Here is a 13,401-nt window from a genome sequence, read left to right as displayed (position 1 = left end):
TTTGGTTTGCGTCTTGTACTGTACGTTGTCGTTCCAAGCTAAAATGTGGAGTACACTTTTAGGGCGTTTATGTTTATCTAAAGCTGGGTTGTAGTTACCTAGTGAAGAAATTAATGGGTTTGTGCTGCTGTACGACTTTGTGTAAGTGCAGAAGGCTTGATTAGAGATATATTCTTGAATTGTACAAATTTCTAGTTCTTTGTAAATTAATGTAACAGGTGTTACTCTAGAAAGTCCTGTAATGAATATTAAAAGTTTTTTTTGGAAAATCTGTAATTTTTTAAGGACTGTAATAGCTGCATGTCCCCAAGCAGGACAAGCATATAATAATACCGACCTAATTAATGCTTTATACAAAATCAATGCTGTATGTTTGTTTAAATATCTGCATTTATTTAATATTGGGTAGAGCTCCACCATTCTAGCATTGGCAAGTCTGAGTTTTTGTAGTATATGTTCAGAAAAAGTGAGCCGTCTGTCCAGTGTTACTCCGAGATACTTAACTGAAGTTTTCCACTTGATTTGTGATCCATTTATAGCTAATTTCGTGTGATTTATACCCGGTCTATTGAGTTTATTTCTTCTGCTAAATAAAATGGCTTGTGTTTTAGATATATTTAATTTAGTTTTCCATCTGAGGAGCCATGGTTCAATGTCACGTAGGTGACCTTGTAACCTGTTAATGGCGACAGTTGGCTTCCACGATGCCGTGAGAAATGCCGACTCGTCAGCGTATAGTGCTAAAATACTAGTATTGAAATTTTGATTAAAAGCCAGGTTATTAATATAGATTTGGAAAAGTATCGGTGCCAAAATGCTGCCCTGAGGCACACCAGCGTTAATACCTCGCTACGTGGAGTGCACGTCGTTCAGTTTAACCTGGAACGTTATGCCCCGAATATAATTGTCTAATAGTTTTACTAGGCGGGAATTTAAATTATTGTTAATTAATTTGTGTATCAAGCCCGCATGCCAAACTCTGTCACAGGCTTGTGTGTAGTCTAAGAATATAGCCGCTACAGTTCGGTTTAAATTAAATGCGGTAGTAATGGATTCCGTCGTGCGAAGCAATTTCTGTGTGCACGAATGACGTGAACGGAATCCAAACTGTTCGTTTCGGATTAGATCATTGTTTCCGAGTTCGGATTTCAATCTTTTTTTGTATGATCTTTTCCGCAATTTTACCTAAAACATTTAGTAAAGTAATGGGGCGATAATTACATGGATCAGATTTATTCTTTCCTGGCTTAGGAATTTGAATAATGTGCGAGTGTTTCCAAATGTTAGGAAAATAGCCTATCCGAAAGATAGCATTTATGATATTTGTAAGTAATCTAAACGATTTTTGTGATAGTTCTTTCAGTACTTCAGCCTGTATGCCATCGGGGCCAGGAGCTTTTTTATTTGGCAAGTGTGTAACTTGCCATTTTACCTCCTGAACGCTAGCAGGACGGATCTGTGGTGCGTCGTTGTTGTTGAGGTCCACGTTAAGTAAGTACGTATTTGTGGCTTGTGTTATTTGGTCATGTATTTGTCTGTCATACAAGTCACCATGTGGATTGAAGGAGTTCTCGAGGAATTCCGCAAAAACCGTAGCCTTCTCTTCTGGACTATTATACGTTCTCCCATTGTGCTGGATGGGAGGGATATTACTATATGGCTTAGTGAAGAGCTTTGTGATTTTCCACACCTCGCTCATATTGTCGGTATTTAATTTACTAACTTTTTGAGTCCAGGCTTGAATAATCTGATTGTTTATTTTCTGAGCAATTTCCTTTTTCAAACGATTTATCCGTGGTCTTAGGCGAGGGTCCCGCGCTCTTTGCCAGGCGCGCCGACAATCGTTTCTTTCCCTGATTAATATTAAGGTGTCATTTGGAAGCTCTAATTTTCCCGGAATAATAAGTTTTGTTGGAATTACCGACATATATTCCTGTATAGCGTTCGTTAGCATTTTAGCAGCATCTTCGATCTCATCACATGACGTAGGAACCAAGTCATCTGTGAGAGCGTCCAACTTATCTCTAAAGAGGTCCCAGTCAGCTGCTTGGTATAGTAGCACAGTTTTTGGAGGAGATAATTTTAGTTGCGCTCGGAACGTAATGGTAACAGATTTATGATCTGAATTTGCTAAAGAATCATGCACCGAAGTTTTGGAATGGAAATTTATGTTTTTTTGAGTAAAGAAATATCTAAAATGTCTGGTTGATGGTTAGCATTGTTTGGAATATGCGTAGGTGTACTCGGGGCAGAAACCACATAGTCACTCCTAAGGGAGTGGCGATAAAGCTTATTGCCATCCGAGTTGCCCACACGACCTCAGACAGTGTGTTTTGAATTTAAGTCTCCGCCGACTACCATCTTTCGACTAGTATCCATTAGGGTATCTAGATCCCTAACCTTAAGTGATTGGGGTGGGCTGTATACTGCAATAAACGTTACAGGTTCATTTAAGATCTGCAATGTTACTGCAGTGGCTTCTATTTTCTCTAGGTGAGGGAGCAGTTGCTCGTAATGAGGGATTCCTCTTTGAATTAGTATGGCAGTGCCCCCTCCCCTGACTGGCGCGTCTTGTCCCGGATCGACTGAACGATCCGTCCGGTACACTTTGTAATTTGTAATTCTAAACTTATCGGAAGGACGGAGATGAATTTCTGATATGAGCGCAATTTTTATATCTTTTGCTTCTAAATAATGCCTAAGCTCGTTTTTATTGGCGCGTAGTCCTCGAGCGTTCCATATTAGGACACGAAATTCACCATGTCGGCCTCGCGTTCCTTCTACCACCGGTAGGCTTTCGTGGAGTGATGGGAGTGTCCAGTGCTGTCCTAATAGTCCTGGCTACTTTATACAAGTAGGGGTCGTCTCCCAGATATGCACTCATTTGTTTCAATATTTGGAACATGAGTGACAACGTAAACTGGGGTGTCCATGTGGAAGGCTGCCGTCTGAAGGCATTGGCCCACTCTCGGTTAGTCGTCGGGAGGTTGGAACGGGGTGAAGGGTTCGAAGCAACCTGGCTGAAGATCTGCTTGCTCTCCTTGGGTCGTCTATAATCAGTTGACGTACCCGGCTGAGAGGTGAGTGCGAACACCTCGTCGTTAGCAGCCTCATTGACTGCTGGTTTCATAGCGGGAAGAGGAACTTCACTTGTAGCAATATTTGCTGCAGTTCGTATTCCTTTCTTTCCTTTGTGCCCAGCAACTTGCCATTGGCCCTCCGAGGGCGCAACAGTGTTCTGCTGGGGAGCGGGTGCTTCACGTTCCGGTTCTGCGGCCGGTGAGGGACGCAGGTGCGGAAAACTCTCCAGGTTTGTAGGAAGAGGAGCGGGAGGGGAAGGACGGGGACCAGCAGTGTTGGCAGTTATGCCATGCCTCTTTTGATAGAGCTTCTTATATGAAATGTACTCCCTGCAACCTCTGTACGTTGCTGGGTGTTGCTCCTGGCAGTTCACGCACAAACGCGTGTAGTGCTCCGGCATCTGGCTCCGGAAATTTCCGGAGATCTTCGGAATTTTTTAACTTCCCGGAAAAATAGGAAATAAAGTTGTAATCTCCGGATTTTTTTATGTAGGAAATTATTATTATTATTATTATTATTATTATTATTATTATTATTATTATTATTATTATTATTATTATTATCCTTCGAGGTCCATGAAGAGGTGCACTGCGTTGCGTCTGAAGGCGGCGGAATTAGAAGAGCGGACATCGTGGCTCTAGACAAGACTAATAGTAAAGGCTTTATACTGGACCCAACTATTAGATTTGAGATGAGCCAGACCCAACCATCCGAGGCCAACAAAGAAAAACAACAAATTTATGAGCCTACTATTCCGTATTTTCGAGAAAAATATCAGATGGAAGGCACCTGGGAAGTACATGGTTTAATGATCGGAGCGAGGGGCACCATCCCACGATCAACTGTAAACACTATCAAAACATTTGGAATCCATGACATCATTCCAAAAATAATTACTTCAACCATTAAAGGGTCTGTGGCAATTCTGAAAAATCATTTATACGGAATATCATAATACCCCCCCCCTTTTCTATTCGTTAGTGTGTGATTGTTACAAATATATGTACAAATTTATTATTTCTTAAACTTAAGCTCCTAGTTCACATTTAAATTTGGCTCATCTATCTTACTGTAATCATTACTATTCTTATATGTGTGTTATTCCGTGTTTTTGGCAACCCAGGATGCCTGGGCAGACTATTTCTTGAAATAAATTATATATATTATTATTATTATTATTATTATTATTATTATTATTATTATTATTATTATTATTTAGACAAACCAATCTATGGCATACATTAAAACTGGTAGATGAACATTATATAGTTAAAGTTTTGTTAATATTTTGTAACCTGACTACTAATGCTTCCCTAAACATAAAATATGTAACGCATAAAAACGAACATAATCTGGTCTGCAGAAACATCTATGAGAGGAAAGTGGTGACTACTAATCAAATTGATGAGTAGAAAAATTAAAGTAGAAATCTTTTTATTATAGGTTCATGTATTGCAATAGTTAGAAGGTTATAATAACATTTTATGTGATTTTCGAAAGTGCCTCCGGAAATTGTGGACAAATCTCAGGATTTTTTTCATTACCACCTCCGGAAATATTTTTCCAAGATCTGACAACACTGCTTACAGTATTGCTAGTTCTTAACAAACTTATACCAGAGCTGTGTGACACATTAGAAGGGTTTCTCTCTTAGGGTGGGCGATTTCTATACTGAGGGAGTAGATTGTCAACTGTGGTTGAGGAGTTTGTATTGGGAGGATTTAGGAAGATATGTTGGATGAAAGGTCTATCGAGGGCATTGTGGACATATTTGATATACTGGGAGAGTGGTTGGATTCTGGTGACGTTGTATACGGTTTGGTTGTTGGTATTCCGGGCAGGTTAAATGCATTTCTGGCTAGTCGTCTTTCTGTAGCACAGAGTTGTGACAAAAGAGATGGGGAGAGCCTGGTGTATAGTTAGGATGCGTATAGGATAGAAGGGCGGATTATTGTTTTGTATATCATGATTGTGGTGTTAGGTTGGCAACCTGGGTTTTCGGGTCCTCTGCCTGCTATGCGGTACAATAATGGGATTGATAATTTTAATTTTTTTCGGAGATGATGAATATGACTTGTGAGATTGAGTTTATCATTGAAGGTGACACCTAGATATTTGATGTTGCGTTTGTATGGGATTGGGGTGTTATTGATTAGGACAGGATATCTTGCTCTAGCACCCAATGGACATTTTTGTTTCTTAATCAACATGGCCTGGGATTTATCAGCATTGACTACAATTCTCCACTGTCCAAGCCATGTTGATAAGGTTTGTAATGTGGAGTTGATGTGCCGGCTCGCTACATTTATTCGATAAGGAAGTGGAGGTGTATATGACGTCATCGGCGAATTGTCCAAGTCTAACGTTGTCGTCTTGTAGTATCGGGATATCTGCTACATAGAGGTTGAATAGGGCCGGTGAAAGGACCGTGCCTTGTGGGACACCACTGAATATGGTTAGTTCGTTTGATAGATGTTCGTTAATTTTGATTTGTGCCGTCCTATCTCTTATGAAGTCAGATATCCACCGCGTGAATTGTGACGGTAGTGAAAAAAAAAATCGAAAAAATTGAAAGAGAATTGGGAGGACAAATTTAAAAGGTACGCAAAACGCGTTCTTGCAAGAGGTTGGAGGCTGTACAAAACTAAGTATGTGAGCTCCAAGCCTGTTGGCCACTAGTCTCACTCCGGGTTATGCTGCTCCACTGAAGGAGCTCTAGAAAATTTTGAAGGGGAAGCCGAAATTGGACGTAACCTCTTAGGTACCACATACGCTAGGGGGACTGAGATTTGATCAAGTGATCACGGAACGGGGCGAGGAGGAGATGGCTGGCGAGACGCTGTCATCTGTTGTTCGATGACAAAGCATGTGAAGGCCGTCGGAAGAAGCAAGTCGCGTGAGTTTATATCTAAGTCCGTCGAGCCAAACCGAGTCGATTGCTCGTTGTGTGTCCAGTGCTACCATGATCGTAGTCTTGCGAGTTTCCAGGCCGTGTTCTACTGGTGTCATAATCTTTAGAAGTTGGTCTACAATGTCTGTGTCTTGTCGGAAACCGGCCTGTGTGTCGGGTAGTAAATTGTTGCCTTGTATGTAGTATTGCAGTCGTCTGTTAAGAATTCTTTCGAATACCTTACAGACTGTCGCAGTCAGACTAATCGGTCTATAGTTTTTCTTGTCGGTATGGTCTTTTCCGGATTTCGGGAAGAACAATATATGGGCGTGCTTCCAACGTGGGGACAAAATTCCCATGCGAAAGCTCGTCCGATATATTACCATCAGAAACTCAATGGCCTTCTGTGGGTATTGTTTTAGGAGTATATTCTGTATAGTGTCAGGTCCTGCAACTGTGTTTCTGGTTCTGTGTATGCTGTTCGTGACTTCTTGTTGTGTGATGTTCGCAGTGAGTATGTTGTCGTGTTCTATATCCGCGGGGGCTTCCGTGGGTGTGTAGAGGTTGTTGTTTTCTCTTATGTTTGCAGTTATTGCGTTGTAATGTTCGTTATCGAATAGTGGGTTTTCTTGAATGCTGTGTATTTGCTATAGGTGAGCTCTGAAGATGTCCAATTTCTGTGTTGTTTGGTAGATGTGCGTGTTATCTTTTAGTGGGTGGTTAATAATGGATTGGCCCTTGAGTTTCTTTAGTAATGTCCAGAATTTCGTGGGGTTGTCTTTTCTTGTGCTGTCTAGTTTCCTGGTGATTTCTGTCCAGCAATATGTGTTATAACGTCTGATTGCGTCTTTTACGTCTTGCTGTAGACTTCGATATAATCGTCGGTTGTCATCTGTGTATTGTCGCATGTATAGTCTGTGGGCACGTCTCTTAGTCTTTATTAATTGTACAATTTGTGGGGATAATTCCCGTTGTCTATGCTGTCTGGACTGTTTATGTGGTACTGCCCGTAGTCTTGCGTCCAACGTAACCTGTAATAGCAAATCGTCTGCTCTAATTAGAGCGTTCGAATTAGTGATGTCAGGTGGAGGTGGCAATTTGTCGTTAATGTATTCCCTATATGTGTCCCAGTCTGCCTTGTTATATTTGAAGATAGTTTTAGCAATGTACTGCGTTATAGGTGCGTATTTATTGTTAGTAGTATAGGACAGTGGTCAGAGTTCATGGACGGGAGTACGTCTAGTTGTGTTATTCTGCGTTGTATAGGTGGGGAGACTAGTATTTTGTCTGGTGCTGTCCAATTGATTTGTCTTATGGTTGCTGGAAATCTGGTGGGGCCTGTGTCTAGGAGTAGCATTCTAGAGTTATGTAAGAATCTTCTTAGTCGTCGCCCAGCAGCATTGATATATATATATATATATATATATATATATATATATATATATATATATCACCGAATTCGGTATGGCTGGCGTTAAGGTCTCCAAGTAATATTAGCTTGCGAAAAATGTTCAAGTGGTCGAAAAAGTCTATGGGGAAAGGGTGCCCTGGCGGAAGATACAGCGAGGTTACATAGACTGGAAAGTTCCTGATTTCAATTTTGATTGTCACTTGTTCAATGTTGTCGTAGATTGCTGGTTGTTTATGTAGTGAGACTGGCAGCGTATCTCGACAGAGAATGGCCACGCCCCCTCCTAGGCGGTTACGATCTTTTCTAAATATCGTGAAACCTCGCTGTGAAAATTTGTCTGTCGTGTTTAAGTGCGTCTCGTTGAGTGTTATTATGTCGGGGTTATGTTCTGTTATGATGTGTATCAATTCGGTACGATTTGTATACAGGTTACGTATATTGTTGTGTAGTAAAGTCAAGTTCCGTCTGGTTTCGTGTCCGTCCATTTTAGTTATTATTGTCAATGTGGAGTCCCATGTTTTCGGCGAGTGACGTCACCTTCCGGAACGGGATGAGGGTGATTTGTAGTTGGTTGTTAATGAATTGGTGTCGGATATACTTTTTAAGGACTCGACGTCCCGCCTGGTTTGCCATTTTATTATGGTGGAGGCGTTTGGTGGGTTGTGTGTGGGTGATGAACATTGCGAGTGTAAACGTGACTAGTTTTTCTTCTAGTTCGTTTATTTTCTCGTCAATGTACTGTTCCACGCATTTGATGAGATTATGGAGATGTGTTTTAGTTTCTTCCTGTTGTGGGGTTGTAGTTGTTGGAGCGTTTGAGGTCGGGGATGGAGTTAGTGGATGTTTGTTGTGGTGAGAGAGAAGCCGTTGCTATGGTGTTTGTTTGTGGGCGTAAGACCTTTGCGCTGCGGGGGGGGGGGAATTGTTTCTTCGCTGCTGTGGCGCACGTGCTCTGGCTGCTTGGGAGAGAAGTTGTTGCTATGGCGTCCTACGCGCTTACTCGTTCCTGTCTGTTTTAGGTTTTCTCCGAACAGGCATGGCATTTGTGATGGTTTCACCAGCGAATAGGGATTATAAAGAATGGACACTTCGCGTCGGTACCTTTGATGTAGCTGGACCGATTTCAATGACCTTCAAGCCAGCTAGAGCGTCAGATTCTGCCTTCTCCCTAGAGTTGGCGCTGACATCACACCAGCTAGCAGTCGACACAGCGGAAATATAACACATACAATTAATACATCTAGGTACATTATATACTCAAATAAAATAAATTGGATCCATAAAATAATAAATCCTTCATTAACTGTAATGTCTAGACTCTAGAGTTCCTTTATAATGAGAGTTGAGACGTTGACCCCAACAACAATTAAAATATGTAATGATTTGATAGCGCTGAAAATGGAAAAACAAAACTCTTACGAGAAGTAAAACCATATACCTATATTATATTATATACAAATATTAAACGAATTCGATCTTAATTTTATAATGTTTTATATTATTTTATAATATAATTTATATCTGAAATATAAAATATTATTATTACAACTAGTTTGTCACTGAGAAATAAGGAAAAGCTGTTAACTTGAATTTGTTTGAAGCAAAGCGTTACTGGATTATGCAATAAGGTAGGCGATGTTTGGATCCTGTGCCTTAATTCTATTCTCAATTATTAACTTAGCGTATGCTCGATTACACTACCTCTAGCGCTTGAAAGTGGAACTAGCCGCTGGCGCACAGAGAAACAAAACACAGGCAAATTAGCTCAGTGTCCATTCTTTATAATCCCTATTCGCTGGTTTCACTATGGGCGGCGTTGGATTAGCGGGAGTGTATATGGGTCTGTGTGTGGGAGCTGTGGATGTAGGAGTAACGGCTTTTGGATAGCGGAGGCACACCATTTGATCTGTATAGTCCGTGCACGTAGCAAAGTATTTGAGGTTGTCAGATGGTTTGTGTTTACGGATCGTCGGGTCCATTCCACACTTCCAGCATTTAGCTGCGTTGGTGCAGGTCGCGATGTCATGGCCGTAAAGCGCACATGGTCGGTGGCGCACTAACCAGCGAATAGGGATTATAAAGAATGGACACTGAGCGAATTTTCCTGTGTTCTGTTTCTCTGTGCGCCAGCGGCTAGTTCCACTTTCAAGCGCTAGAGGTAGTGTAATCGAGCATACACTAAGATAACAATTGAGAATAGAATTAAGGCACAGGATCCAAACATCGCCTACCTTATTGCATAATCCAGTAACGCTTTGCTTCAAATAAATTCAAGTTAACAGCTTTTCCTTATTTCTCAGTGACAAACTAGTTGTAATAATAATATTTTTTATTTCAGATATCATAAATTGTATTATAAAATAATATAATACATTATAAAATTAAATATCGAATTCGTTTAATATTTGTATAATAATATAATATAGGTATATGGTTTTACTTCTCGTAAGAGTTTTGTTTTTCCATTTTCAGTTCTATCAAATCATTACATATTTTAATTGTTGTTGGGGTCAACGTCTGAACTCTCATTATAAAGGAACTCTAGAGTCTAGACATTACAGTTAATGAAGGATTTATTATTTTATGGATCCAATTTATTTTATTTGAGTACATAATGTACCTAGATGTATTAATTATATGTGTTATATTTCCGCTGTGTCGACTGCTAGCTGGTGTGATGTCGGCGCCAACTCTAGGGAGAAAGCAGAATCTGACGCTCTAGCTGGCTTGAAGGTCATTGAAATCGGTCCGGCTACATCAAAGGTACCGACGCGAAGTGTCCATTCCTTATAATCCCTATTCGCTGCACTAACTCTCTGAAAGCCTCTACTCTGTAGTTGCGACCAAAGAGTCACACACCTGTCAATAGTCTGGTCGATGAGTCAACGTCCTCTACGAAGATTCGTACCATGTCTGTGGGTTTTTGTGTTTGTGCAGAGATTATGCGGGTAATTCGTTTTACGTTGTATTGTTGTTCGTTCAGTGCGTCTAGAGGAACGGTAGCAGCTACGTCTTTCATGACGACGCTTATGTCATACTGTCGGGTTGTGGTTTGTTGTATCTGTCTTTGTGATATAGTGTATTGTGCATTTGGTCCAAAGGTCGAGGGGGAATGTTATTGGCAAAGGTTTCGAGATCCATCTTTGTGTCAAAGGTGAGCGTCGTTGTGGCTGTGCTACGTGCCCAGAACAGGTTAGGTTGCTCTATGATGAGCTCTTTTTCATGGATGAGATGGTGGATAAAGAAAGGGTTGTTGCCATTGATGGTTGATTGCTTATTTTTAAAGTGTGTCTTGGATGCTGAGGAGAGGAGGAGGGGATTGTGGGGGGGAGATGGTTCTGTGTTTTTTGTGTCTTTTTCTTTCTATTTATGGCTAGTTGCCAGTCATCATCGTCTGATGATTCAGAGAGGGGAGAGGGTTGTTTTATTGCGGCGTCACCTTCATGATTATGGATGATATGAGATTGTGCATTGTGAGTTGACCTTGTTTGGGGGTGGTGAATGTTTCTGAGGTGATTGTTGAGCTTGGCAGACTTCCTTCACCCATGGAGCTGGTTTGGAGGAGTTGGGCGGGCGGGAGTAAGTAGCGTGGGGTACGAAGTGGGTTGAGGGATATTTGGTTGTGAAGTTGGAAAGAAGTTTTCTATTCGGGAATGTCACAACTCTGTCGGTTTCATTGATGGCAGTAATGTCATACGTGTAGTCATCGGGGATGGGGATGGAGGTGAGGAGATGTGGAAGGTGGTTGCTTATAATCACAGTTCGGTTTGAGATTTCAGTGGGTAGGATGTTTAGGTCCGCAAATGTGTCATTGTTGCTGTTGGTATCAGGTACTGTAGATTGTATGTGGATGGATTTCGAGATTTTCGATGGATTCTGAGGGGTGATGATCGTTTTGGATGCGGAGAGGTTGTTCATGCGTTTTAGTTTAAGTTTGGCGTGGTTGGTTGGTTTAGGTCGGGAAATGGAGCTGTGAGAATCGTCCTAAGATGAAAGTACGGGGGAAGAGGGGTGGGATGAGTGGGAATCAGGTTTCATGATTAACTCAACGCCAACGAAAGAGCTAAAATGGCGGGGGATTATATTAAGTATTTATCGAGCCTTAAGAAATGAATCAGCGAATCACAAGATGCACACGTTTAAATGTAGCCGACCTGCAACGTGATTGGCTGCTGGAAATTAGAGCGATGGGACTATAAATATTATAGGTCCTTCAATAACTGTCTATTTTTAACCTAATGCATAGTACAAAAGATTACATTAGGTTATACACATAAAACATATATACGACTAGCGCTTTCGCTATTAAGATAGCATCTTCAGGTCTGGTTAGCATATTATGAAGCTTTTTACATAAAGACATAGATAGACTGCAACATAATGAAATGTAATAAAGTACACGACGTGAGAAAAAATTACAATATTAAAATAACTGTGTAAACAAAAGACAAAGTAAAATAATTACTTGAAAAACAGGCAAATGGTTGTAATAATTCAAACCTCTATAAGGTCTAGATATTAAAATTATAAGAACTATGCCTTGAGATAAAAGTCTGCAAAACATGTGTGGAGCTTATAAAATATAAGAGAGACGGTTGAAAGAGTAAAAAGTTGCAACAGTCATCACGACGTATAGAATGGCAGCATGTAGTGAATCTGCAAGAATCAATAAGAAATGTTTTAATAAAGGAACATATGCGGATCAAAAAGAATTATGTAGCAATAAAACACTTAAGAGATTTTTGAAGCAGTGGGAAGAGATGATGTTATCTGGCCGGTTACGTGGTGGTGACTAGTGCAATGACATATAGTATAAAAGAATCACGTCGTGACGTAAGTGGAGGGGGGGGGTACATGTTGCAGCGAGAAGAGTTCCCATTGGCCAATTTGAATAAAAAGTTATTAGAATTAGGTAATTGTTCATTGAGTAACGAAATGTTATTATTAAGCGATTTAGCTATGTAAAATTCTTCCGCAACTAAATTAATGTTCCCGTTGTTAATGGGTTTTAAAATTTGTAAAGCGTCGGACATTTTTTGAAGCTCATGATTACTCTCAATCAGATGGGATGCGAATTTAGATCTATTACGACTATGACGGAAATCTGCTTTATGTTCTGAATATCTAGTTTTAAAGTTCCTTTTAGTTTGGCCAATATACTTTTTTGTACAATTCTTACAATGCAGCATGTATACTCCACCACTAGCATATTTGTCAAAGTTGCGAATATTATTAGGGATAACATTATTAAGTTTATTACCAGTTCTAAAGGTAACCTTTACATTTTCTTTCCTGAAAAAATTAAGTAACTTGTATGACACATTATTATAAAAAGACAGTGTTTTGGTTTTTTAGTATCAGTCAAGGCCGTAAGCGTGGTATCTGAATTCTTGTTCAGAAGGGATTTTCTTTAAAAAAAAGTCTATCATTTTCTTATTGAACCCATTTTCTATTGCAAGTCCTAATATGTACTTGTATTCTTTCAGATAATTTTTAGTTTTTATGTGTATAACCTAATGTAATATTTTGTACTATGCATTAGGTTAAAAATAGACAGTTATTGAAGGACCTATGATATTTATCTTCATTTACTTGTTAACTTGTCGGACCAACATACCTTTCAAATATAATTGACTTAAATCTGTTATATTTCCAAATACAGCTTTGTTATTGTTAATTAATAATTAATTTATTATCAGTTCTAAATCGTTTGCTCCTGAATTAGGGGAACGGAGGGTTGTGCCACTCAGAGGGCAATCGGGCTCATGCTAATATATCTGAATGGTTTAAATTTTGAAGAGTTCAGGAGGTGATGCTATTTTGCGGACACTGTACTAAGTGCATAGTAGTTGAATGGTTACCGTGGGAAGGCACATTTCGTTGTTGTGAGCGAGAATAGTTTTGTTAGTATTTTGTTATAAGAACACGCATATTTCAAACTAAAGGTATGTGAACAAATATCCTTTTACATTATTAACAATTAATATGTTTATTTAGGGGATAAAGTCAGCTTCACATT

The 13,401-nt window shown here is 39.9% G+C and overlaps 1 protein-coding gene across 20 annotated transcripts in view; it reads left to right on the top strand.

The window, feature by feature from the left end:
- The window catches only part of LOC138705170 (zinc finger protein OZF-like), a 96,303-nt gene that overhangs the window by 16,094 nt on the left and 66,808 nt on the right, over positions 1-13,401 (top strand). Inside the window, exon 1 of one of the 20 annotated variants that reach the window (XM_069833868.1) lies at positions 597-1,491. The exons of 6 other annotated variants lie outside the window; for them this stretch is intronic. Coding sequence is in view for 3 of the 14 variants with exons in the window: in XM_069833860.1 (XP_069689961.1) it covers positions 6,113-6,167 (55 nt within the window). In the remaining 11 variants the exon portion in view is untranslated. 13 more of the 20 variants (XM_069833850.1, XM_069833855.1, XM_069833865.1 and 10 more) reach the window with 13 other exon arrangements.

The sequence above is a fragment of the Periplaneta americana genome, chromosome 8 (genome assembly GCF_040183065.1).
Source record: "Periplaneta americana isolate PAMFEO1 chromosome 8, P.americana_PAMFEO1_priV1, whole genome shotgun sequence".
Classification (NCBI taxonomy): domain Eukaryota; kingdom Metazoa; phylum Arthropoda; class Insecta; order Blattodea; family Blattidae; genus Periplaneta; species Periplaneta americana.
Note: the sequence above shows the minus strand (reverse complement) of the source record. Positions and strands in the feature narration are given on the sequence as shown.